Here is a 27867-nt window from a genome sequence, read left to right on the forward strand (position 1 = left end):
AGACGCTCTGCAGGGTTGCACCCCTACCACACCTCCTGAAAACAACCCAGCTGGGTCAAGCCTGACAACAACACCAGCATTCACACAATGCTGATTTCAAAATAAAAGTAAATACAGTTCAACCAAAAACATTCCGTTTATTTTGGTCAACTCTGATTTTGTACACCTGATGCCAGAATTCACATTCTTCATTCTAAACATTTCTTGAAATAATTTGCATTTCTTTCTCTGATAGCATCAGTTCATTAATAAGACAAAAAACAACATCATCCTGTCCCTGTTAGGGTCCAGTCCTGACATTTTGGGCCTGATGGTGTAAACATGTGACCTACAGGCCTCAGGGCCTCTATAGGACTTACTGCTTCTTTTGGTTGTGCCCAGGATCATCACGTGGTACCACATCTTTTTCCACTCTGATCTACATAAAAGAGTAAAGACGGGAAGTATTTTTTTTTTTTTTTTTTATATTAGATTTTCAAAAGGTTAAAGAAGGGGGTTTGTGGTGTTTAAATCCCTTTCAGAGTAGAAAATGCTTTCAAGGGTGAGGTTTTAAAACCATGCACCTCATGGTCACAGCCTGATGGTGGGCATCACTGTAAAGCTCTGTAAATCTTGTGCGTTTAAATTGGACGTGTTGGTCCTTTAGGCTGATATTTGAGTTATGGATGTTTATTGTTTTTAAGCTGTTAGTTGTCGTTATATTTTCTTTGTGCCTTTCCTGGTGGTTGTTGTTATTTGTCTTTTGGGGATCACAATGGAAATTAGTGTTTCTGCTTCAGTGTGACATTTTCAGCAATTACTGTTTTTTTTTTTTTTTTTTTTTTTTTTTTTTTGTATTCAATATTTAGTGTTATTCTAGTATTGTCAAATCAAAAATCAATAATCCAGTTAAGTAGGTAGACTGTATCAAAATGTAATTGGGAAAGATTAAATGCAGAGGACAAATTATTAATATGCGCTACGTTGTAACGTCGACGCCGTGCAGCAGTGGAGCGTTTTATTGTGAAAGGGTTGCCGGAAGCACTTGCGGTCACGGTGTGATGTTTGACAAGGCGGAGGGCTGCTGCGGGATAAACGGTGCTCTGCGGTTCCCACCTTGTTTACCGTAAATATGTCACACATCGTTATCACAACAACACCGAGCGGCATGTCGGCGGCGGACGGAGGCCTGCTGAATCTGGGCTACGCCCGCTCGGTACCGGGACTGCTGAAGATCGCGCAGATGGTGAGTTTAAATAAGCGGCTGACGGCTAGCAGAGGCTAACGGGGGCTAGCTTTCAAGAAAAACAAATTAAGATGATGCTGGCTGTCTGAGTGGTGTCCAAAAAATGAAGTGGGCTTCATAGATAATTGGCAAAGCTTCTGGGGAAAACCTGGTCTTGTTAGGAGAGACGGCATCCATCCCACTTTGGATGGAGCAGCTCTCATTTCTAGAAATCTGGCCAATTTTCTTAAATCCTCCAAACCGTGACTATCCAGGGTTGGGACCAGGAAGCAGAGTTGTAGTCTTACACACCTCTCTGCAGCTTCTCTCCCCCTGCCATCCCCTCATTACCCCATCCCCGTAGAGACGGTGCCTGCTCCCAGACTACCAATAACCAGCAAAAATCTATTTAAGCATAAAAATTCAAAAAGAAAAAATAATATAGCACCTTCAACTGCACCACAGACTAAAACAGTTAAATGTGGTCTATTAAACATTAGGTCTCTCTCTTCTAAGTCCCTGTTAGTAAATGATATAATAATTGATCAACATATTGATTTATTCTGCCTAACAGAAACCTGGTTACAGCAGGAAGAATATGTTAGTTTAAATGAGTCAACACCCCCGAGTCACACTAACTGTCAGAATGCTCGTAGCACGGGCCGGGGCGGAGGATTAGCAGCAATCTTCCATTCCAGCTTATTAATTAATCAAAAACCCAGACAGAGCTTTAATTCATTTGAAAGCTTGTCTCTTAGTCTTGTCCATCCAAATTGGAAGTCCCAAAAACCAGTTTTATTTGTTATTATCTATCGTCCACCTGGTTGTTACTGTGAGTTTCTCGGTGAATTTTCAGACCTTTTGTCTGACTTAGTGCTTAGCTCAGATAAGATAATTATAGTGGGCGATTTTAACATCCACACAGATGCTGAGAATGACAGCCTCAACACTGCATTTAATCTATTATTAGACTCTATTGGCTTTGCTCAAAAGTAAATGAGTCCACCCACCACTTTAATCATATCTTAGATCTTGTTCTGATTTATGGTATGGAAATAGAAGACTTAACAGTATTCCCTGAAAACTCCCTTCTGTCTGATCATTTCTTAATAACATTTACATTTACTCTGATGGACTACCCAGCAGTGGGGAATAAGTTTCATTACACTAGAAGTCTTTCAGAAAGCGCTGTAACTAGGTTTAAGGATATGATTCCTTCTTTATGTTCTCTAATGCCATATACCAACACAGTGCAGAGTAGCTACCTAAACTCTGTAAGGGAGATAGAGTATCTCGTCAATAGTTTTACATCCTCATTGAAGACAACTTTGGATGCTGTAGCTCCTCTGAAAAAGAGAGCTTTAAATCAGAAGTGTCTGACTCCATGGTATAACTCACAAACTCGTAGCTTAAAGCAGATAACCCGTAAGTTGGAGAGGAAATGGCGTCTCACTAATTTAGAAGATCTTCACTTAGCCTGGAAAAAGAGTCTGTTGCTCTATAAAAAAGCCCTCCGTAAAGCTAGGACATCTTTCTACTCATCACTAATTGAAGAAAATAAGAACAACCCCAGGTTTCTTTTCAGCACTGTAGCCAGGCTGACAAAGAGTCAGAGCTCTATTGAGCTGAGTATTCCATTAACTTTAACTAGTAATGACTTCATGACTTTCTTTGCTAACAAAATTTTAACTATTAGAGAAAAAATTACTCATAACCATCCCAAAGACGTATCGTTATCTTTGGCTGCTTTCAGTGATGCCGGTATTTGGTTAGACTCTTTCTCTCCGATTGTTCTGTCTGAGTTATTTTCATTAGTTACTTCATCCAAACCATCAACATGTTTGTTAGACCCCATTCCTACCAGGCTGCTCAAGGAAGCCCTACCATTATTTAATGCTTCGATCTTAAATATGATCAATCTATCTTTGTTAGTTGGCTATGTACCACAGGCTTTTAAGGTGGCAGTAATTAAACCATTACTTAAAAAGCCATCACTTGACCCAGCTATCTTAGCTAATTATAGGCCAATCTCCAACCTTCCTTTTCTCTCAAAAATTCTTGAAAGGGTAGTTGTAAAACAGCTAACTGATCATCTGCAGAGGAATGGTCTATTTGAAGAGTTTCAGTCAGGTTTTAGAATTCATCATAGTACAGAAACAGCATTAGTGAAGGTTACAAATGATCTTCTTATGGCCTCGGACAGTGGACTCATCTCTGTGCTTGTTCTGTTAGACCTCAGTGCTGCTTTTGATACTGTTGACCATAAAATTTTATTACAGAGATTAGAGCATGCCATAGGTATTAAAGGCACTGCGCTGCGGTGGTTTGAATCATATTTGTCTAATAGATTACAATTTGTTCATGTAAATGGGGAATCTTCTTCACAGACTAAAGTTAATTATGGAGTTCCACAAGGTTCTGTGCTAGGACCAATTTTATTCACTTTATACATGCTTCCCTTAGGCAGTATTATTAGACGGTATTGCTTAAATTTTCATTGTTACGCAGATGATACCCAGCTTTATCTATCCATTAAGCCAGAGGACACACACCAATTAGCTAAACTGCAGGATTGTCTTACAGACATAAAGACATGGATGACCTCTAATTTCCTGCTTTTAAACTCAGATAAAACTGAAGTTATTGTACTTGGCCCCACAAATCTTAGAAACATGGTGTCTAACCAGATCCTTACTCTGGATGGCATTACCCTGACCTCTAGTAATACTGTGAGAAATCTTGGAGTCATTTTTGATCAGGATATGTCATTCAAAGCGCATATTAAACAAATATGTAGGACTGCTTTTTTGCATTTACGCAATATCTCTAAAATCAGAAAGGTCTTGTCTCAGAGTGATGCTGAAAAACTAATTCATGCATTTATTTCCTCTAGGCTGGACTATTGTAATTCATTATTATCAGGTTGTCCTAAAAGTTCCCTAAAAAGCCTTCAGTTAATTCAAAATGCTGCAGCTAGAGTACTGACGGGGACTAGAAGGAGAGAGCATATCTCACCCATATTGGCCTCTCTTCACTGGCTTCCTGTTAATTCTAGAATAGAATTTAAAATTCTTCTTCTTACTTATAAGGTTTTGAATAATCAGGTCCCATCTTATCTTAGGGACCTCGTAGTACCATATCACCCCAATAGAGCGCTTCGCTCTCAGACTGCAGGCTTACTTGTAGTTCCTAGGGTTTGTAAGACTAGAATGGGAGGCAGAGCCTTCAGCTTTCAGGCTCCTCTCCTGTGGAACCAGCTCCCAATTCAGATCAGGGAGACAGACACCCTCTCTACTTTTAAGATTAGGCTTAAAACTTTCCTTTTTGCTAAAGCTTATAGTTAGGGCTGGATCAGGTGACCCTGAACCATCCCTTAGTTATGCTGCTATAGACGTAGACTGCTGGGGGGTTCCCATGATGCACTGTTTCTTTCTCTTTTTGCTCTGTATGCACCACTCTGCATTTAATCATTAGTGATCGATCTCTGCTCCCCTCCACAGCATGTCTTTTTCCTGGTTCTCTCCCTCAGCCCCAACCAGTCCCAGCAGAAGACTGCCCCTCCCCGAGCCTGGTTCTGCTGGAGGTTTCTTCCTGTTAAAAGGGAGTTTTTCCTTCCCACTGTAGCCAAGTGCTTGCTCACAGGGGGTCGTTTTGACCGTTGGGGTTTTACATAATTATTGTATGGCCTTGCCTTACAATATAAAGCGCCTTGGGGCAACTGTTTGTTGTGATTTGGCGCTATATAAAAAAAATTGATTGATTGATTGATTGATTGCTGCGGATACTTATGATCAGAATTACTTTAATGTGATCTGTAAATTTTAAAATCCTAAATGTGACGTTCTGCTTGTTGTCTGCATGTGTTTGACAAAGGCTTTTCGTTTTTACTTTTTTTAAAAGTCAAGATTCTCTTCATTAAATTCATTCATGGTCCAACGGTTTTGACGGCAAGCCCCGCCCCCCAGAGGGCTTGTCCGCACAGTTTGTGAATCAGAACGGTTCCGGAATAGGACCTGGACCATTTCAGAAGTAAGCTACTAAGTAGGACTCCTGGAAGTGCGCACAGCCACAATCCAAAAGTGGAAGTACTGTTCAGATTTTCCAAATGTTTTACTGTTTTTATAAACATTACACTAAAGGACACGTCGCACAGAATTCACAACTGCTCAGATTTTGTCTGTTGGAGGTCATGTATGCGTCAGTCAATACAGCTACGCAGTACTGGTTAGTACTCGTTGTTGAGTGGAGCCCTGGATTAATTTCAGAATTTATATAAGTTTTGATCTGTTGTAATGACTCGCTTTTAAAGTGATAACTGTGTTAATTCTGATGCAGTCACTGTAAAAAAAGTTTTGGGGGTGAAGTTAATACAGAGAGCAGATTCCACACACGGGCTCCACGGTGGCTTAGTGGTTAGCACTGTTGCCTCATAGTGAGAAGGTCATGGGGTTGATTCCCTCGAGTGGTCTTTCTGTGTGGAGTTTGCGTGTTCTCCCTGTGTTGGTGTGGGTTCCCTCCAGGTGCTTTGGCTTCCTCTCACATCCAAAGACATGCAGGTTAGATGGACTGGAGACTTTAAACCGTCTGTGGGTGTGAATGTGTTTGTGTGTCTGTATGTGTCCCTGTGACAGACTGGCGTCCTGTCCAGATTGAACCCTGCCTCCAGTCCCCTACGACCTGATCTTGGATAAGTGGTTGAAGATGAGTATATGCGTGAGATTCCACACACATCTGGATCCGAGATCTGACAGACGTTCAAAAATAAAGAGTTGAGGGTGAAGTGTGCCGTCTCCTCTCTGTACGGAGCACTGACCCGGCGGTGCACATGACGCTCGTGCACATCCACGAGCTGGTAGAAAGTCCTGAAGCTCCTGAAATAACGTATTCCTGACTTTTTCCAAGAGTGCTCGTAGGTCCACTGATCTGACTGAGCGCTGAGCGTCACTGCCGTCTGATATCGATAAAATCTTATCAATACCCATCCCTAGTCAGTAGTTTGGTGATCTGATGTTGCAGCGTTCTTTTCACTCCGTCTGTCCACCTTTGTGCTGTTCCATACGACATGTCCTTTAAGATGAAATAATCAAGAGGCAAAACTGAGCGAGAGCCTCGTTCTGACCCTGAAGGTGCTTCCAGAAATGCTGGCCAGAGTTGGAAGTTAAAAATTCCCACCTTGCTCAAGTACCAGGGAGTGAACCTGAACCATATTGGAATTCCGATACTGTGCAAGACTTCCAAAAGTCTGCAAATCCATGCCATGATTCCAGAAGTTGCAGCATGCAGTTCTGCAAGTTGGATCATAACGAAGGTGATTTTTAGTCTCAAAACCATTTGTACATTTCAGAGGAATTGAAGCCAAACCCTGAACTGTTTCAGATGAACTGCTGTTAGATTCTTCAGCCTGCGGGAATGGATCCGGTCAGGACCTGGTGCTGTCCTGCTCACCGTGCTTCAGACTCACTTTTGGATCTGAGCCGTTGTAACAGTGATTGGTTCTGGGAGGTCCCTGCGGTCAGTTATCAAGTCCACCAGTCACTGCCCTGCTGTGAAGTCCTTCCAGTACTGTGAGCGGTTCTGGTTCTGGAGGTTCCTCTTGTTGCCTTGCTGTCAGATGTAGCAGGTTCGGTGAAGTCCTTCCATTATGACTCGTTGTCAGGTGTGGGTGAGTCTAACCTGGTGGCTGACTCGGCCTGACCGTGTCCAGGGTTGGGCTCATTATATATATATATGTGTGTGTGTGTGTGTGTGTGATTGGCGTTGGGCTGATCAGGGTGTTTTAAGCTAGCTGTGTGTGCGTGTGTGTGTGTGTTTTTTCCCCATCAGGTTGCCCTGCTCATTTCCTTTCTGTGCGTCTACTGTGCCCGTGGCTGGACTTCCTGGGCAGCATTCCTGTTCTTGGAGCTTGTGGCCTTGTCGTTCTTCGTGGTCCTCCTGACCTTCTTCTTGGTCAGTATCTTCAGGCTGCAGAGGAAGATGCCCTGCATCAACTGGATGCTGACGGTGAGCAGACGGGATGATTTCGCTCACCTGCATTTCTGCTTTGCATGTTGATACTAAAAACATAACAAAAAATTCCACTTCCTGTCCTGATTGGCACCTTGGATTTGTTGCTTTTGTTTCAGTATTTTGCTTTTGTGACTGACAGATCTTGATGTTTTGAAACTCAGCCGGGTTCCACAACATGCAAATAAACATTTATGATTTTCTGTGCCTTTACATCCCAACCTGGCAACATACTTCAAAGGATTTGTTGTTTTATGTTTTCTTCTCTCGCTTTCATGCACCTGAATCACGCGGCCAAGATCCCTGACAGGCCTGAGTGAGTCCGTTCTCTGACCCCCACGCGTAGAAGGGCTATTAAAGCTCCGTCACAGTGAGAAAAGTGCACCTTCACCACGTTATGTTTCAGCCCAGTCTCACTGGGTTTTTTTCGTGCGCCCGTCACGAAATGAGTCAGGTTTTTGTGACGGTAAATTTTAACTCACTTTTACTAATCCTATTCCCAACCCCAACTTTAACCATAACCTAATCCTACTCTTTCCCCCAACCCTAACCATAACCATCCCGACCCCCCCCACCTCACTTTTAATTTTGTGCAGCCATCACGGAATTAATTAGAATGAATTTGTGCTGCAGTGATGAAAATGAGGCACTTTTCGGTACAATATCATGAACCAATAGATTAATGTATATTTCGTGCTGCTGAATCACGACATGCCGTGAGACTGGGTTGAATGTTTTTATCTTAACCGGGCTGTTATGAGCGTTTTTAAGTTTTAAAAAAAAAATATCTCTGAACGTTTCAGATTCGCCTGTATTGTCATTGTAATTTGCATTGCAATGAGATATGAGTGCAACTCCAAAAAGGTGCTTTTCCGAGGTGCGAGTAATTGTTATCCAAATAGAAGATAATAAAATCCAACAATAAATTATTCAAAGTATATGTACAACTAAATAAAATAGAATGTGGACCAAGTAAAATGTAAAACGAGAATTATATACAACTGTGGAATCATATTGCACGGGAAATATTGCACATGGTTACAGATAATTGCACAACAAACTTGAAAAGTACAGATTTGTTTGATTTGTTATTGTTCAGAGCAGTGATCGCTCTGGGGAGAAAGCTGTCCCTGAGTCTGTTTGTCCTAGTTTTGATTGACCTATACCATCAGCCGGAGCGTCGTAGGTCAAACAGGTGGTTGCTGGGGTGGGATGTGTCTTTGCAGATGCTGGCAGCTCTGCTGAGGTAGCGAGAGCTGGCAATGTCTTCCAGGCTGGGCAGAGAGCAACCACCTGGGCTGTTTTGATCACCCTCTGCGGCGCTCTCCTGTCTGCTGCTGTGCACCACCCGTACCACACTGTGATGCAGTACATCAGGATGCTCTCGATGGTGGCTCTGTAGAACAACACCAGCAGCTTCTCCTCCAGATTGTTTCTCCTGAGCACCCTCAGGAAGTGGAGTCGCTGCTGGGCTTTCTTCACCACCACTGTGGTGTTGGCAGCCCAGGAGAGGCTGTCAGAGATCTGCACGCCCAGGAACCTGATGGAGCTGACCCTTTCCACACAGTCCCCTTGGTGTTCAGCGGCAGGTTGTTAGCTGAACACCACGCTGTCAGTCAAAATAATATAGCACCTTCAACTGCACCACAGACTAAAACAGTTAAATGTGGTCTATTAAACATTAGTTCTCTCTCTTCTAAGTCCCTGTTAGTAAATGATCTAATAATTGATCAACATATTGATTTATTCTGCTTTACAGAAACCTGGTTACAGCAGGATGATTATGTTAGTTTAAATGAGTCAACACCCCCGAGTCACACTAACTGTCAGAATGCTCGTAGCACGGGTCGAGGGGGAGGATTAGCAGCAATTTTCCACTCCAGCATATTAATTCATCAAAGACCCAGACAGAGCTTTAATTCATTTGAAAGCTTGACTCTTAGTCTTGTCCATCCAAATTGGAAGTCCCAAAAACCAGTTTTATTTGTTATTATCTATCGTCCACCTGGTCGTTACTGTGAGTTTCTCTGTGAATTTTCGGACCTTTTGTCTGACTTAGTGCTTAGCTCAGATAAGATAATTATAGTGGACGATTTTAACATCCACACAGATGCTGAGAATGACAGCCTCAACACTGCATTTAATCTATTATTAGACTCAGTTGGCTTCGCTCAAAAGGTAAATGAGCCCACCCACCACCTTAGCCACACTTTAGATCTTGTTCTGACATATGGCATAGAAATTGAAGACTTAACAGTATTCCCTGAAAACCCCTTTTTGTCTGATCATTTCTTATTAACATTTACATTTACTTTAATGGACTACCCAGCAGTGGGGAATAAGTTTCATTACAGTAGAAGTCTTTCTGAAAGCGCTGTAACTAGGTTTATGGATATGATTCCTTCTTTGTTATGTTCTTCAATGCCATATACCAACACAGTGCAGAGTAGCTACCTAAACTCTGTGAGTGAGATAGATTATCTCATCAATAGCTTTACATCCTCATTGAGCACAACTTTGGATGCTGTAGCTCCTCTGAAAAAGAGAGCCTTAAATCAGAAGTGCCTGACTCTGTGGTATAACCCACAAACTCGCAGCTTAAAGCAGATAACCCATAACCTGGAGAGGAAATGGCGTCTCACTAATTTAGAAGATCTTCATTTAGCCTGGAAAAAGAGTCTGTTGCTCTATAAAAAAAGCCCTCCGTAAAGCTAGGACATCTTACTACTCATCACTAATTGAAGAAAATAAGAACAACCCCAGGTTTCTTTTCAGCACTGTAGCCAGGCTGACAAAGAGTCAGAGCTCTATTGAGCCGAGTATTCCTTTAACTTTAACTAGTAATGACTTCATGACTTTCTTTGCAAATAAAATTTTAACTATTAGAGAAAAAATTATTCATAACCATCCCAAAGACATATCGTTATGTTCGACTGCTTTCAGTGATGCCGGTATTTGGTTAGACTCTTTCTCTCCAATTGTTCTGTCTGAGTTACTTTCATTAGTCACTTCCTCCAAACCATCAACATGTCTATTAGACCCCATTCCTACCAGGCTGCTCAAGGAAGCCCTACCATTAGTTAATGCGTCAATCTTAAATATGATCAATCTGTCTTTATTAGTTGGCTATGTACCACAGGTTTTTAAGGTGGCAGTAATTAAACCATTACTTAAAAAGCCATCACTTGACCCAGCTATCTTAGCTAATTATAGGCCAATCTCCAACCTTCCTTTTCTCTCAAAAATTCTTGAAAGGGTAGTTGTAAAACGGCTAACTGATCATCTGCAGAGGGTCTATTTGAAGAGTTTCAGTCAGGTTTTAGAATTCATCATAGTACAGAAACAGCATTAGTGAAGGTTACAAATGATCTTCTTATGGTCTCAGACAGTGGACTCATCTCTGTGCTCGTCCTGTTAGACCTCAGTGCTGCTTTTGATACTGTTGACCATAAAATTTTATTACAGAATTTAGAGCATGCCATAGGTATTAAAGGCACTGCGCTGCAGTGGTTTGAATCATATTTATCTAATAGATTACAATTTGTTCATGTAAATGGGGAGTCTTCTTCACGGACTAAGGTTAATTATGGAGTTCCACATGGTTCTGTGCTAGGACCGATTTTATTCACTTTATACATGCTTCCCTTAGGCAGTATTATTAGAAAGCATTGCTTAAATTTTCATTGTTACGCAGATGATACCCAGCTTTATCTATCCATGAAGCCAGAGGATACACACCAATTAGTTAAACTGCAGGAATGTCTTTCAGACATAAAGACATGGATGACCTCTAATTTCCTGCTTTTAAATTCAAATAAAACTGAAGTTATTGTATTTGGCCCCACAAATCTTAGAAACATGGTGTCTAACCAGATCCTTACTCTGGATGGCATTACCCTGACCTCCAGTAATACTGTGAGAAATCTTGGAGTCATTTTTGATCAGGATATGTCCTTCAGTGCGCATATTAAGCCAATATGTAGGACTGCTTTTTTGCATTTGCGCAATATCTCTAAAATTAGAAAGGTCTTGTCTCAGAGTGATGCTGAAAAGCTAATTCATGCATTTATTTCCTCTAGGCTGGACTATTGTAACTCATTATTATCAGGTTGTCCTAAAAGTTCCCTGAAAAGCCTTCACTCAATGCTGCAGCTTGAGTACTGACAGGGACTAGAAGGAGAGAGCATATCTCACCCATATTGGCTTCTCATCATTGGCTTCCTGTTAATTCCAGAATAGAATTTAAAATTCTTCTTCTTACTTATAAGGTTTTGAATAATCAGGTCCCATCTTATCTTAGGGACCTCGTAGTACCATATCACCCCAATAGAGCGCTTCGCTCTCAGACTGCAGGCTTACTTGTAGTTCCTAGGGTTTGTAAGAGTAGAATGGGAGGCAGAGCCTTCAGCTTTCAGGCTCCTCTCCTGTGGAACCAGCTCCCAATTCAGATCAGGGAGACAGACACCCTCTCTGCTTTTAAGATTAAGCTTAAAACTTTCCTTTTTGCTAAAGCTTATAGTTAGGGCTGGATCAGGTGACCCTGAACCATCCCTTAGTTATGCTGCTATAGACGTAGACTGCTGGGGGGTTCCCATGATGCACTGAGTGTTTCTTTCTCTTTTTGCTCTGTATGCACCACTCTGCATTTAATCATTAGTGATTGATCTCTGCTCCCCTCCACAGCATGTCTTTTTCCTGATTCTCTCCCTCAGCCCCAACCAGTCCCAGCAGAAGACTGCCCCTCCCTGAGCCTGGTTCTGCTGGAGGTTTCTTCCTGTTAAAAGGGAGTTTTTCCTTCCCACTGTCGCCAAGTGCTTGCTCATAGGGGGACGTTTTGACCGTTGGGGTTTTTCTGTAATTATTATATGGCTTTTGCCTTACAATATAAAGCGCCTTGGGGCGACTGTTTGTTGTGATTTGGTGCTATATAAATAAAACTGATTTGATTTGATTGACCTCGTCTCTGTAATCAGACTTATCCCCCCCTGAGATGAGCCCAGTCACTGTGGTATCATCCGCAAACTTTATGATGGTGTTTGTGGGGTGGGTCGGAGAGCAGTCGTGTGTAAAGGGTGAACAGGACGGGGCTCAGTACACAGACTGGAGGGGAACCGGTGCTGAGTGTGATGGTGGAGGACTGGTGGGGGCCAAGTTTCACGGATGGTGGGCGGTTTGTGAGGAAGTCCTTGATCCACTGGCAGATGGGGGTGGAGATGCCCAGATGTGTCAGTTTCTGGACCAGGATCTCCGAGATGATGTGGTTGAAGGCTGAGCTGAAGTCCTGGAAGAGCATCCTCATGTAGCCCCCCCTGGTGCTCCAGGGGGCTCAGCGCGGTGTGGACAGTTGTGGTGATAGTGTCCTCTGTGGAGCGGTTTGCCCTGTGGACAAACTGGTGGGGGTCCAGAGTGGGAGGCAGACAGGCCCTGATGTGCTGAAAGACCAGTCTTTCAAAGCACTTCATGACCACAAGCGTAAGTGCAATAGGCCTGTAGTCATTTATGCTCTCCACTGCTGACTTCTTTGGGACTGGGATGATGGTGGAGGATTTGAGGCAGAGTGGAATGATGGCCTGTGACAGGGACAGGTTGAAGATGAAGGTGAAAACTCCAGCCAGTTGACCTTTCCAGGTACACCATCGGGGCTGGCCGCCTTCCTGGGGTTCATCGCCTTCAGCACACGTCTCACTTTGTGTTCCTGAAATGTTAGTGTGCTAGTGCTGGAGGGTGGTGGGTGTGGAGTTGCTGCTGGTCTGTCTGCTTCAAAGCGGGCAAAGAAGCGGTTCAGCTCCTCTGCTAGAGAGGCGTCAGACCTGGCATTTCCTGGGTTGCTGCTTCTGTAGTTGGTTATTTTGATTTATTCCCTGCCACATCCTTCTGGGGTCATTCAAAGAAAGGTGATGTATTGTCACTGCTGTGCCTTTTCAGGCAACCAATTAGATGGAGGAAAACGTGTTGCCCTCACAGAAGAAGAAGCGTGTTTTTGACATCTTTGTCTTTAGCTATCTGTATTATACAGAATTTGTCAGAATAGAAACACAAAAAAGCTAATCTGTGACAGCAGATTGGATAGATGCTGTGATCCTGCTGAGGGTGAAAGTTTTTATCACCAAACGCATTGTAAGTTCATCATTAATAAGCGGTACGCACCAGCCGTCCAAAATGAAACACCTGGAAGATGGAAAATGTTGCAGTTCCTTAGCTGGCCACTTGAGGCTCCATAGAAACTCATGTTAAAATGTCCAACTTTAGAGCAGAAATAAACATGTTTACAGCCTGGAACAAATATGAATATCTTCTGCCTCTACTCACTTTTGATGTTCTGTGTGGTGGGGGCCAAGTCCCCACCACAAAGGCTTAAAACTTTCCTTTTCGCTAAGGCTTATAGTTAGGGCTGGATCGGGTGACCCTGGACCATCCCTTGGTTATGTTGCTTTAGACGTAGACTGTGTTTCATAATTATTGTATGGCCTTGCCTTGCAATGTGGAGCGCCTTGGGGCAACTGTTTGTTGTGATTTGGCGCTATACAAGAAAAAAGTTGATTGATTGATTGATTGTGTGCTTCTTACCCTGTGTGCTGCTATACAATGCTGCTAGAACCTCAGTTTCCCTGAGGGAGTCTTCCCAAGGGATGAATAAAGTTCTGTCTAATCTAAAAATTGTAGGGATGTATGCAGAAGTTTAAGAACATCTTAGCTTAACACATTTTAAGACAAAGGATTATGCATAATATGGGGTGTGGTCACTTTGAATGACAATGAGTGTGTGTTGCTAACCTGAGCACAGAGGCAGCTAGCTGTGGGTGCTAGCTGATGCAGGGGTGTGTCTGTCTTTTTTGCGCATTTTATAACAAATCTCTGTAATAACGTGGAGTGTTGTGCAGTTAATTCTTCTGATGCATCAATGAAGACGTCTGTGTCACAGTATAGCTGTCGAATGAAATTATTGTGCGATTTAATTTTCGGTGCTAATGGGGTTAGCACTTTCAGCAGCTATTGGTAGCTTGATTTGTTTGGTCCTGTTAATGCCTGATTGTTGAGGATAGAGTTTTTAATAAATGCACCAAAGCAAAGCTTGATGAGAACCACCGCACAGTCCTCAAAATATGATTTAATAAACACTGAGGCGAGGTTGGCTTGTTAGCTTAGATTGTTGGGCGGATCCGGATTCTGGATCAAGATTCCCTTTATATAGGCTTTGAAGGATTATGTCAAAACGAACTTCACCGATTCTTTTCAAATTTGCTCCACAGATGGATATTAGGGCGTGGAAGACTAGACTGAATTTTGGAGGTGATCCAGATTGGCGGATGTCAGAAATCTCTGATTGCTCTTGTTCTTTATGTTTTATGCTGATTTGTTTGTTTATGTGGTGCTCTTTGGGACATCCAGTAATTTTTGTTTTCTATGATTAAATTTAATTAATATATATACTCAACAAAAATATAAACGCAACACTTTTGGTTTTGCTCCCATTTTGTATGAGATGAACTCAAAGATCTAAAACTTTTTCCACATACACAATATCACCATTTCCCTCAAATATTGTTCACAAACCAGTCTAAATCTGTGATAGTGAGCACTTCTCCTTTGCTGAGATAATCCATCCCACCTCACAGGTGTGCCATACAAAGATGCTGATTAGACACCATGATTAGTGCACAGGTGTGCCTTAGACTGCCCACAATAAAAGGCCACTCTGAAAGGTGCAGTTTTATCACACAGCACAATGCCACAGATGTCGCAAGATTTGAGGGAGCGTGCAATTGGCATGCTGACAGCAGGAATGTCAACCAGAGCTGTTGCTCGTGTATTGAATGTTCATTTCTCTACCATAAGCCGTCTCCAAAGGCGTTTCAGAGAATTTGGCAGTACATCCAACCAGCCTCACAACTGCAGACCACGTGTAACCACACCAGCCCAGGACCTCCACATCCAGCATGTTCACCTCCAAGATCGTCTGAGACCAGCCACTCTGACAGCTGCTGAAACAATCGGTTTGCATAACCAAAGAATTTCTGCACAAACTGTCAGAAACCATCTCAGGGAAGCTCATCTGCATGCTCGTCGTCCTCATCGGGGTCTCGACCTGACTCCAGTTCGTTGTCGTAACCGACTTGAGTGGGCAAATGCTCACATTCGCTGGCGTTTGGCACGTTGGAGAGGTGTTCTCTTCACGGATGAATCCCGGTTCACACTGTTCAGGGCAGATGGCAGACAGCGTGTGTGGCGTTGTGTGGGTGAGCGGTTTTCTGATGTCAATGTTGTGGATCGAGTGGCCCATGGTGGCGGTGGGGTTATGGTATGGGCAGGCGTCTGTTATGGACGAAGAACACAGGTGCATTTTATTGATGGCATTTTGAATGCACAAAGATACCGTGACGAGATCCTGAGGCCCATTGTTGTGCCATACATCCAAGAACATCACCTCATGTTGCAGCAGGATAATGCACGGCCCCATGTTGCAAGGATCTGTACACAATTCTTGGAAGCTGAAAATGTGCCAGTTCTTGCATGTCCGGTATACTCACCGGACATGTCACCCATTGACCATGTTTGGGATGCTCTGGACCGGCTTATACGTCAGCGTGTACCAGATCCTGCCAATATCCAGCAACTTCACACAGCCATTGAAGAGGAGTGGACCAACATTCCACAGGCCACAATTGACAACCTGATCAACTCTATGCGAAGGAGATGTGTTGCACTGCATGAGGCAAATGGTGGTCACACCAGATACTGACTGGTATCCCCCCCCAATAAAACAAAACTGCACCTTTCAGAGTGGCCTTTTATTGTGGGCAGTCTAAGGCACACCTGTGCACTAATCATGGTGTCTAATCAGCATCTTGATATGGCACACCTGTGAGGTGGGATGGATTATCTCAGCAAAGGAGAAATGCTCACTATCACAGATTTAGACTGGTTTGTGAACAATATTTGAGGGAAATGGTGATATTGTGTATGTGGAAAAAGTTTTAGATCTTTGACTTCATCTCATGCAAAATGGGAGCAAAACCAAAAGTGTTGCATTTATATTTTTGTTGAGTGTATGTATATGCAGCATGGTGGATTAAAAAAGGTGCTTTGCCCTCTTCAGGTCGGTGGCGTGTCCTTGCCTCAAGTGGAGGAGTTTAAGTATCTCGGGGTCTTGTTCACAAGTGAGGGATGGATGGAGCATGAGATTGACAGACGGATCGGCGCAGTGTCTGCAGTGATACGGTCGCTGTATCGGACCGTCGTGGTGAAGAGAGAGCTGAGCAGGGGGGCAAAGCTCTCGATTTGCCGATCGATCTACGTTCCGACCCTCACCTATGGTCATGAGATTTGGCTCATGACCGAAAGAACAAGATCATGAGCACAAGCGGCCGAGAGGAGTTTCCTCTGCAGGGTGGCTCGGAGCTCGGAGTCGAGCCGCTGCTCCTCCACGTCGAAAGGAGTCAGTTGAGGTGGCTCGGGCATCTTTTTCGGTGGAGAGGTGTTCCTGGGCACGTCCCATCGGGAAGAGGTCCCGGTGAAGATCCAGGACACGCTGGAGGGACTACGTCTCTCAGCTGGCTTGGGAACGCCTCGGGGTTCCCCCGGAGGAGCTGGGGGCGGTGTGTGTGGATCGGGAGGTCTGGACGGCTTTGCTTGAGCTGCTGCCCGCGCGACCCGACTCTGGATAAAGCGGAAGAAGATGGATGGATGGATGGATGGATATATGTATATGCAGCATGGTGGATTAGTGGTTAGCACTGTTGCCTCACAGCGATAAGGTCATGGCATCGATTCCCACCATGGTGAACCCGCCTCACACCCTGTGAATCCAGCCCCCTGTGACCTGATCATGGATAAATGGTTGAAGATGTGTGTGTGTGTGTGTGTGTGTGTGTGTGTGTGTGTGTGTGTGTGTGTGTGTGTGTGTGTGTATAAGTTATGCAGAAACATCAAGTAAACAATTAGGATGACCTAAAGCCATCATGAGGCGTCTGTCTGTCTGTACATCATCCACATTTTTACAAAAAAATGCCTCTTGTGTATCAGCTCTTGATGGATTTTTGTTCTGATTATTTTATAGTAGATCTAATGATGGAGCACAGAACAACTTCACAGATTTGTCAAATTATAATCATTAATGAATCTGTAAGATAATTAGTCTAATTAGGAACATATAACACACACAGATTTAAATACTTGATCTATGACTGTTCTGATTCTTATGAATCATTTGTTCCATATGTGTCAGATTGCAGGTATAGAAAACGGCGCCCCCTGGTGTTGACTTATAACCTTCAATACATGCATCCTGAAATTAAGAAATAAGAAGATTATTGTTTCATCAGGTGCCTCCCAGGTCACCGACTCGGATTTTCTTGATTTTTTTTTTTTTTTTGCAAGTACCTACATATGTCTGATGAACACATGCAAAATATTTCTGCTTAATTCCATGTAGTTTTTTAGATATAACTTTTTAATAAGGGTATCCACAATCCTATTTTTCACTTCAGTAGTAAATTTCAAAAATGGGATAGAGAGCTAATGTTTCATTCTGTAGCATCACAAAAATGGCAGTTTTCCATTCATTAAGAAAAATACACTTTGTGTAGATAATCTGAGATAATGCCTTTTAAAAATGAACAAAAGCTCAAAATGCATTCACGAGTGGGTACCCTGATTAAAAAATATCTAAAAAAGCCACTTGGAATTAAGCAGAAATATTTTTCATGTGTTCATCAGACATATGTGGGTACTTGTATAAAAAAACAAAAACAAATCATGAGAATCTGGGTCGGTGACCTGGGAAGATCTTGGAAAATCTGATGATTTCACACAGAATGACCCATATGAGCCGATGTGCAGAGAACACTTCAGATTTGATGGTTCTGATTGACAGGTATCAGGATGGAGCACAGAATCTCTTTTATTTGTGTTGTTTTAATCACTAATGAACATGTGACCTGATTAACTGAGGATGTAAACACTGAAAATTGCATCAACATAAGGATAAATCCTTGAACACCACTTGCCAGATGACCAGCTGAACTGATGGTTCTCTGGTTTAGTTGTTTTAACTCTGCAGTCCAATTTAGAGCAGTTTTTTTTTTTTTTTAAAGAAGATGTAAAGACTGAACCTGTTTTGACTCATGTGACTCTGCTTCAGGAATTCTTCCATTACGCACTTGGGACGCTCCTCATCTTCATCGCCTCCGTGGTTGCCGCCGTGAAGAGTGCAGGAGCTTCAGCGCTGGTGACAGCATGGGTACGTAAGCACGAGGACGCCCGAATCCACGCGGACGCCCGAGTTCGCTTCATGCCCACTTTTTCATCATTCCAGAGTTTAATCACTGAGTTTCCTCAGATTTGTTGCAAAAGTTCAAATGGTTCTGGAACTAAAAACATTACAATTGCAAGTGGAGCCAGAAATCCTGAAAATAGTTTTTTGAACAATGTGAGCTGGATATTTTGGACTTGGCACTAGTTTACATTTTGACAAGGCCTTTTATTACTTAACAATAGGCTTTTATTTTTATTTTTTGAATGACTTTTTAAAACCAAATTTAGAATGTGCAGAATCAGGTCCTCCTTTAAATTTGTGTGTTTTGGGAGGTGATGGTCTAGCGGTTAAGGTGTTGGGCTTGAGACCAGAAGATCCTGGGTTCAAATCCCCGCCTGACTGGAAAATCACTAAGGGCCCTTGGGCAAGGTCTTCAATCCCCTGTTGCTCCCGGTGTGTAGTGAGCGCCTTGTATGGCAGCACCCTGACATCGGGGTGAATGTGAGGCATAATTGTAAAGCGCTTTGAGCGTCTGATGCAGATGGAAAAGCGCTATATACAAATGCAGTCCATTTACCATTGTTTTCAAAAATGATTCAGCGTGAGACCTCTAATGCCCCTCCAGATTACTGGCACAAAAACACGGCCCAGTCAGTCTGGACCCACTCGTTGCTTCTTGATTCCGTTTACACAGGAAGTCTTCTCCATTAAGCGCCTTTGCTGCTGCAGATCGACCACCAATAATACATTATTATTCATTGTAAAAATCCACATCTCGTCCATGAAGGTTCAAAAAGGTTGTTTTGGTTTGAGAAATAAATAGAAAGTGCTAAGTTAGGCCCCGCCTCCTTTGACTTCACAGAATTTCATATGAGTCTCTGCTGTGTCTTTTGTAGGTCTTTGGCTTCATCGCAACGTTCCTGATGGCCATCAGCTTGTGGACCACTTATAAAGTCAGCTGTGGCTTACAGCAGACAGGTACTGGGCTCCGCCCACTTGTTTCTCACCCTTTGAGGTTATGTAACGTAATTAATATACTTTAAAGACAAAACCACAAAAGAAAAGAAAAATAAACCAATACATAATCACACAATGGAAAAACAAACATAATCTCAACTAGGACTGCAAGCATTCATATACGGGCCCTCGTTCCGCGCGACCGCCTATCCAGGCTAATGTGTGCCCTTGTGACCAGATGTGGGCATGTGCATACAGGAGCAACCACTCATCACACAGTTAAAATTTTAAGCAAATCACACAATGCATGAAGGAGTTATGGTATGTTGATGGTTCATCCACTAGGCGGCATTCAGTGTACAAACACAGGGGCCAGGTGTGTTCAGGGGCCAACCGTGATCACACATGAGAAGTTTCAAGTCAATCAGGCAAAGCATGAAGGAGTTATCATGACTTGTTGTTCCATGGCAAAGGGTCAAAATGGCGGCGCCATAGCGACCACACCCTTCAACATAGAGAAAAGCTTTCGATAACTTTTGGTCAGTATCATCTCTGGATGCTGTCAAAGAAATTTGAAGTGCATTGGACAATATCCCTAGGAGGAGTTTGTTCAAATACAATGTGTGGAAATCATGGCAAAATGACAAGAAAATTCAAAATGGCCGACTTCCTGTTTGGAGTAGACCAATGGTGCAAGAGACTTTTTTGTACGTCTATGCAAGTCACACATGTGTACCAATTTTCATCTCCCTACTTAAAAAAAAAAAACCCTATGGGGAGGGGTTTTTGAAAGTTTCAAGGGGGCGCTATTGAGGCATTTTGCCCCGCCCATGGGCGACGCCCCTATGAATTGTAAGAGGTTGTTGTGCTTGACCTGTGTATCAATTTTCATGATATGACAAAATTAAAGCTGTCAAAAGGAAGAACGTAATTTCATGGCGAAGTGGCGATATTCGGCACGCCGCCACATGGAGGCCATTACTCGTAACTTCACGGCGATCATCGCCTACGTTCAACTCCTTTTGCTTGTTTTAGAAGTGGAAGGAAGTTGATTGGGTTATCTATGTGACATCAGTGCCTGTTTAAGTATAATGTTCCATGGCAAAAGGTCAAAATGGCGGCGCCATAGCGGCCACACCCTTCGACATAGAGAAAAGCTTTCGATAACTTTTGATCACTATCATCTGTGGGTGATGTGGAAGAAATTTGAAGTGCATTGGACAGAATCCCTAGGAGGAGTTCGTTCAAATACAACATGTGGAAATCATGCCAAAATGACAAGAAAATTCAAAATGGCCGACTTCCTGTTTGGAGTAGACCCATGGTGCAAGAGACTTTTTTGTACATCTATGCAAGTCACGTGTACCAATTTTCATCTCCCTACTCCAAAAAAACCCCTAAGGGGAGGGTTTTTTGAAAGTTTCAAGGGTGCGCTATTGAGGCATTTTGCCCTGCCCATGGGCAACGCCCCTATGAATTGTAAGTGGTTGTCGTGCTCGACCTGTGTATCAATTTTCATGATGATATGACAAAATTAAAGCCGTCAAAAGGAAGAACATAATTTCATGGTGACTGGGCAATATTCGGCACGCCGCCACACAGACGCTGTTACTTGTAATTTCACGGTGTTCATCGCCTACATTCACCAACTTGTTCTGCATGTTTTAGAAGTGGAATGAAGTTGATTGGGTTAAGTATGTGACATCAGGACCTCTTAAAGTAAAAATAGGACATTTCCTGCCACCACCGGGGGGCGCTATGGCGGAGGTGGGAACTTAATATATGTAGATGTTCAGGGCAGAGCCCTCATCATGTCCAGCAAGTTTGAAGGATCTACGATGAAGTATGTGGGCGTGACAACCATTCGAAGTGAAATGGCGTGCTCCGAAAAGCTCGCCAAAGTTTGACGACCCATAGCAGTCACGCCTTTTGAACTAATTAGAATCTTTTGATAACTTTTGATCACCATTGTGTCGTGATGATGTTGACCAAATTTGAAGTCGATCGGATGAAATCCCTAGGACGAGTTCGTTCAAATGTAAGTAGTGGAAATGGCCAAAAATGGCAAAAATTAATTAATGGCAAAATCGAAACTTAAAATCAAAATGGCCGACTTCCTGTCGATATTTCACCATGACAGTAAGAGACTTCTTTGTGCGTCCCGGCATGGTAAATATGTGTACCGAATTTCGTGAGGCTGCGACGAAAAAAACCCCAATGCGGAGGGGTTTTTGAAAATTTCTAGGGGGCGCTATTTCGCGATTTCGCTTCGACCTTGTGCGCGACCCCCAAAATATCGAATTTCGGATGTGACCGGACCACGCTGCAAAGTTTGGTGAGTTTTTGAGCATGGGAAGAGGCCGAAATTTTGATTTCAAGAATGAGAATAATAATATTAATAATAATAAACAGCGCAGTTACAATAGGGTCCTCGTAGGACGTTGTCCTACTCGGGCCCTAATAAATAATTACACAGTATAAAACAAAGAATTCCAATAAATAATGACATGATTAAAAAAATGATCTCTATAAATAATCACATGGTACATACAAACAAAAATAATTACAGTAAATAACCACATCATGAAAAAACAAAACAAATCCAAAAAATAATCACATGCTAACTGAACAAAAATAATCTCAGTAAGTAACCAAAAGATGCAGAGTACAAATTGAATTTCCATACCGGATCAGTTGAGGCCAGGTTAACAATGACCGCTGTTGCCCAACAGGGTGTCGGCGGAAATTGGGCTACTGCTAGTCGAAGAAGAAGAGGAAAATGTGTCCACAGACAGCTGGAGAAGAGAAAAACTAGAAGGATGGAAGTGAGAGTCAGGACTTTGAATGTTGCCAGTTGACAGGAAGAGAAATGGTGTTGGGGTCATTTTAAAGGAAGAGTATGTTAAGTGTGTTGGAGGTTAAGCAAGTGTCTGACAGGGTGATGAGTGTGAAGTTGGAAATTGAAGTGATGATGGTGAATATCATCAGTGCATATGCCCCACAGGCAGGTTGTGAGATGAAGGAGAAAGAAGATTTCTGGGGTGAGTTAGATGAGGTGGTGGAGAGTGAACCAAAGCATGAAAGAGTGGTGATAGGAGCGGACTTCAATGGGCATGTTGGTGAAGGGGCAGAGGTGACGAGGAAGTAATGGGTAGATATGGTATCAAGGATAGGAATGAGGAAGGACAGATGGTAGTGGATTTTGCAAAAAGGATGGAAATGGCTGTGGTGAATACCTACTTTAGGAAAAGAGAGAAGCACAGGGGGACAGATAAGAGTGGAGGAAGGTGCACACAGGTGGACTACATTCTGTGTAGGAGATGCAAGCTAAAAGAAATCAGAGACTGTAAGGTGGCAGGAGAAAGTGTAGCTAGACAGCATAGGATGGTGGTTTGTAAGATGACTTTAGAGATGAAGAAGAAGAGTGAGAGCTCAACAAAGGATCAGATGGTGGAAGCTAAAGGAAGAAGACTGTTGTGTGAAATTCAGTAAGCAGGTGAGAGAAGCACTGGATGGAGGGGAAGCAATTTTGGACAACTGGAAAAGTACTGCAGATGTGGTGAGGAAGACAGACAGGAAGGTACTGAGTGTGACATCTGGACAGTGGAAGGAATACAAGGAGACTTGGTGGTGGAAAGAAGATGTCCAGGAAAGCATAAGGAGAAAGAGGTTGGAAAAAAAGAATTTGGATCGTTGGAGAAATGAAGACGATAGACAGGAGGACAAGGAGATATGGCATAAGGTGAAAAGAGAAGTGGCAAAAGTGAAGGAAAAGGCATTAGTAAGATATACAAGTAGTTGAATAGTAAGGAAGGAAGAAAAGAATGGTAATGTGCTGACCAGCGTGGAAAGTGTGTTGAGAAGGTGGAGTGAATATTTTGTGGAGCTGATGAATGACAAAAATGAGAGAGAGAAAAGGCTGAATGATGTTGAGAGAGTAAATCAGGAAGTACAAGTGAGGATGAAGTGAGGGCAGCTACTAGAAAGACCAGATGACATTCCAGTGGAGGCATGGAAATGTCTAGGAGTGATGGCAGTGGAGTTTCTAACCAGATTGTTTAATAAAATCTTGGAAAGTGAGAGGATGCCTGAGGAGTGGAGACGAAGTGTGCTGGTTCCTATTTTTAAGAATAAGGGTGATGTGCAGAGCTGCAGTAACTACAGAGGCATAAAGTTGATTGGCCACAGCATGAAGTTATGGAAGAGTAGTAGAAGCTAGGCTTAGAAAATAGATAAAGTTATGTGAGCAGCAATATGGTTTCATGAAGAGAAAGAGTACTACAGATGCAATGTTTGCTCTGAGAATACTGATGGAGAAGTACAGAGAAGGCCAGAAAGAGTTACATTGTGTGTTTGTGGATTTAGAGAAAGCTTATGATAGGGTGCCAAGAGAAGAGCTGTGGTATTATATGAGGAAGTCTGGAGCGGCAGAGAAGTATGTTAGGGTAGTGCAAGACATGTACAAGGATAGTGTGACAGCGGTGAGATGTGCAGTAGTAAAGACGGACTCATTCAAGGTGGAGGTGGGATTACACCAAGGATCAGCTCTGAGTCCTTTCTTGTTTGCAATAGTGGTGGGCAGGTTGATGGATGAGATCAGACAGGAGTCCCCATGGACTATGATGTTTGCAGATGACATTGTGATCTGTAGTGAGAGTAGAGAGCAAGTTGAGTCTAGCCTAGAGAGGTAGAGATATGCTGTGGAGAGCAGGGGAATGGAACTCAGTAGGAGCAAGACTGAGTCCATGTGTGTGAATGAGAGGGAGCCCAGTGGAATAGTGCAGTTACAAGGAGTAGAAATGGTGAAAGTAGATTAATTTAAATTCTTTGGGTCAACTGTCCAAAGTAATGGAGAGTGTGGTAAAGAGGTGAAGAAGAGAGTGCAGGCAGGGTGGAGAAAGGTGGCAGGAGGGATTTGTGACAGAAGAATATCTGCAAGAGTGAAGAGGAAATTTTACAAGACAGTAGTGAGACCAGCTATGTTGGACGGTGACAATAACAAAAAGACAGGAGACGGACCTGAAGACAGAGAGACGAGAACGGGCAAGATTAGGAATGAACATATCAGAGGGACAGCTCAGGTGGGACGGTTTGGACATGTGCAGAGGTGAGACCCAGGGTATATAGGGAGAAGGATACCACCAGGCGGGAGGAGAAGAGGGAGGACAAAGAGGAGGTTTATGGATGTGCTGAGGGAGGACATGCAGGTGAGGTGGTGTGACAGAGGAAGACATAGAGGACAGGGTGAGATGGAAAAATCCTAATAAATAATCACACAGTAAATAAGAAAAAATAATCCCAGTAAATACTCACATAGTAAATAAATGAACAAAACAAAAAAATGGTAAAAAAAAATAAATAAATTAAAATCTCAATAAATAATCACTTGATTTAAAAAAAAAAAAAACTAATAAATAATCTCCATAAATAATGACATAGTACATAAACAAAAATAATTCCAATAAATAACCACGATTTAAAAAAATAAAACTAATCCAGTAAAATAACCACATGGCAAATAAACAGAAATAATCCCAGTAACTAATCACAAGCTAAAAAACAAAAATAATCCCCGTAAATAATCACATGGTAAAAATAAAGAAATATAACCTTTTGCTTTGCCTCATTTGGCCATTTTTCTAATTTAAAGTCTTAAATAAAACTTTACAGTCTTAGCAATTATACTTTTTGAGATTTATTGTAATTACAATTTCAAATTTTATTTTTATTTATATAGCTCCAAATCACAATAGAGTTGCCTCAAGGCACTTCACACAAGTAAGATCTAACCTTGCTAACCCCCGAGCAGCAGTGGTAAAGCCCCTTTCACACTGGTGTATTCGTAGAGCTGCGTATTGCAGCGTTGTGTTTCATTTAAATACGCCCGAAATGTGCGTGTAATCAGCCTTTTTCAGTGTTTGTAGATCTGCTTGCAGCTGCGTGTGTTCGCTTTTTAATGTTTGCACACACTCGCTTGTAGCCGCGATTTAAACCCAGTTCCTTCCTGCCGGCTGTGCAGAACACGTCACTGCACTTGGAAAACAGTGGACTGTATCATGAGGTTTTTACAGTTTCATTACTGCCACATATGTAGCCAAAGCTGCTATTTTCTGCCTCTGTGGAAGTGCGCTCTGTTCTCTACTGCACGGTGTGGTGCACGTCACAGAGTCATTTAACATTATTTTATTATTATTTTTTTGTCTTTGTGGCTCATTTTCATTGTGTACAGATGGTGCTGAGTCTGGCTGTGGTAAAGGCTGCTGTGAATGAAGAGCTGTGACTCTAAACTTTTAAAGCTCTGGTTGCTCCGATCAGGTCCGCTGATTTGATCAGACCTGATGGATCAGGGCGTCTGTTGAGCGCAGCGACGAGGCTTTTATTTTAAAGTCACAGCGCCTATTGTTTGATCAGAGAGAGAGAAAGAGAGAGAGAGAGAGACAGAGGGAGAGAGAGAGAGAGACATAGGGAGAGAGAGAGAGAGCGACAGAGGGAGAGAGAGAGAGAGAGAGCGACAGAGGGAGAGAGAGAGAGAGAGAGAGACAGAGGGAGAGAGAGAGAGAGACAGAGGGAGAGAGAGAGAGAGCGACAGAGGGAGAGAGAGAGAGAGAGAGCGACAGAGGGAGGGAGAGAGAGAGAGCGACAGAGAAGAGGGAGAGAGAGGGAGAGAGAGAGAGCGACAGGAGAGGAGGGTCTCCAGCATAAATACAGTTACCATCTCTGGATGGAGCTGCACCTTAAACAGAGAGAAAAAAACAGAATCAGGCATCAGAAAGACGAGAAATACTGTATAATTTGTCAGCATTAAACAACAAGAAAAACAGAAGAAATACTAAGGTGATCGCCAGCCACTAGCCATAAGCTTCACTAAAAGACCCAGAATTTAGGTAAAGTTGAAGCTGCAGCCCGCTCCGATTACTAATAAATGAATTAAAAGAGTAAAAAGCGTAAAACAGAACTGTACCAGTATGCTAGCCACACGAAAGGGAAAATAAGTGCGTCTTAAGTCTGGACTTGAAAGTCTCCACAGAATCTGACTGTTTTATTGATGCAGGGAGATCATTCCACAGAACAGGAGCACGATGAGAGAAAGCTCTGTGACCCGCAGACTTCTTATTCACCCTAGGGACACAAAGTATTCCTGCACCCTGAGAACGCAAAGCCCGGGCCGGTACGTAGGGTTTAATTAGGTCAGCTAGGTAGGGAGGTGCCAGTCCATGAATAATTTTATAGGTTAGTAGCAGAACCTTAAAATCTGATCTCACTGGGACAGGAAGCCAGTGAAGAGACGCCAAAATGGGTGTAATGTGGTCAAACTTTCTGCTTCGTGTCAAAAGTCTGCCTGCAGCATTTTGAACCATTTGGAGAGTCCTAATGCTAGACTGCGGTAAACCAGAAAATAGAACATTGCAGTAGTCCAATCTAGAAAAGACAAACGCATGAAATCAGGGTCTCAGCATCAGCCATAGACAGGATGGGATGAATCTTCACTATATTTCGCAGGTGGAAGAAAGCAGTCCTCGTAATACACTCAACAAAAATATAAACGCAACACTTTTGGTTTTGCTCCCATTTTGTATGAGATGAACTCAAAGATCTAAAACTTTTTCCACATACACAATATCACCATTTCCCTCAAATATTGTTCACAAACCAGTCGAAATCTGTGATAGTGAGCACTTCTCCTTTGCTGAGATAATCCATCCCACCTCACAGGTGTGCCATATCAAGATGCTGATTAGACACCATGATTAGTGCACAGGTGTGCCTTAGACTGCCCACAATAAAAGGCCACTCTGAAAGGTGCAGTTTTATCACACAGCACAATGCCACAGATGTCGCAAGATTTGAGGGAGCGTGCAATTGGCATGCTGACAGCAGGAATGTCAACCAGAGCTGTTGCTCGTGTATTGAATGTTCATTTCTCTACCATAAGCCGTCTCCAAAGGCGTTTCAGAGAATTTGGCAGTACATCCAACCAGCCTCACAACCGCAGACCACGTGTAACCACACCAGCCCAGGACCTCCACATCCAGCATGTTCACCTCCAAGATCGTCTGAGACCAGCCACTCGGACAGCTGCTGAAACAATCGGTTTGCATAACCAAAGAATTTCTGCACAAACTGTCAGAAACCGTCTCAGGGAAGCTCATCTGCATGCTCGTCGTCCTCATCGGGGTCTCAACCTGACTCCAGTTCATCGTCGTAACAGACTTGAGTGGGCAAATGCTCACATTCGCTGGCATTTGGCACGTTGGAGAGGTGTTCTCTTCACGGATGAATCCCGGTTCACACTGTTCAGGGCAGATGGCAGACAGCGTGTGTGGCGTCGTGTGGGTGAGCAGTTTTCTGATGTCAATGTTGTGGATCGAGTGGCCCATGGTGGCGGTGGGGTTATGGTATGGGCAGGCGTCTGTTATGGATGAAGAACACAGGTGCATTTTATTGATGG

General features: G+C 43.0%; 1 protein-coding gene and 1 long non-coding RNA gene across 2 annotated transcripts in view; one reads left to right on the forward strand and one right to left on the reverse strand.

Annotated features, from left to right (window-relative positions):
* The first annotated feature begins 1031 nt into the window (after positions 1 to 1031).
* The window catches only part of cmtm7 (CKLF-like MARVEL transmembrane domain containing 7), a 31184-nt gene continuing 4348 nt past the window's right edge, over positions 1032 to 27867 (forward strand). The window contains exons 1-4 of the mRNA XM_034173716.1: positions 1032 to 1225; positions 7028 to 7204; positions 18348 to 18446; positions 19358 to 19439. Of these exons, the coding sequence (XP_034029607.1) occupies positions 1112 to 1225; positions 7028 to 7204; positions 18348 to 18446; positions 19358 to 19439 (472 nt within the window). The 5' untranslated portion in view covers positions 1032 to 1111. The remainder of the gene's footprint in view (positions 1226 to 7027; positions 7205 to 18347; positions 18447 to 19357; positions 19440 to 27867) is intronic.
* On the reverse strand, positions 5967 to 27859 carry LOC117513558. Its single transcript, XR_004561634.1, has 3 exons — positions 27849 to 27859; positions 17207 to 17216; positions 5967 to 6110 (listed from the first exon to the last, which is right to left on the reverse strand). It is a non-coding gene; the product is annotated as an uncharacterized LOC117513558 (long non-coding RNA).

Source organism: Thalassophryne amazonica, chromosome 7 (assembly GCF_902500255.1).
Source record: "Thalassophryne amazonica chromosome 7, fThaAma1.1, whole genome shotgun sequence".
NCBI classification, from domain to species: domain Eukaryota; kingdom Metazoa; phylum Chordata; class Actinopteri; order Batrachoidiformes; family Batrachoididae; genus Thalassophryne; species Thalassophryne amazonica.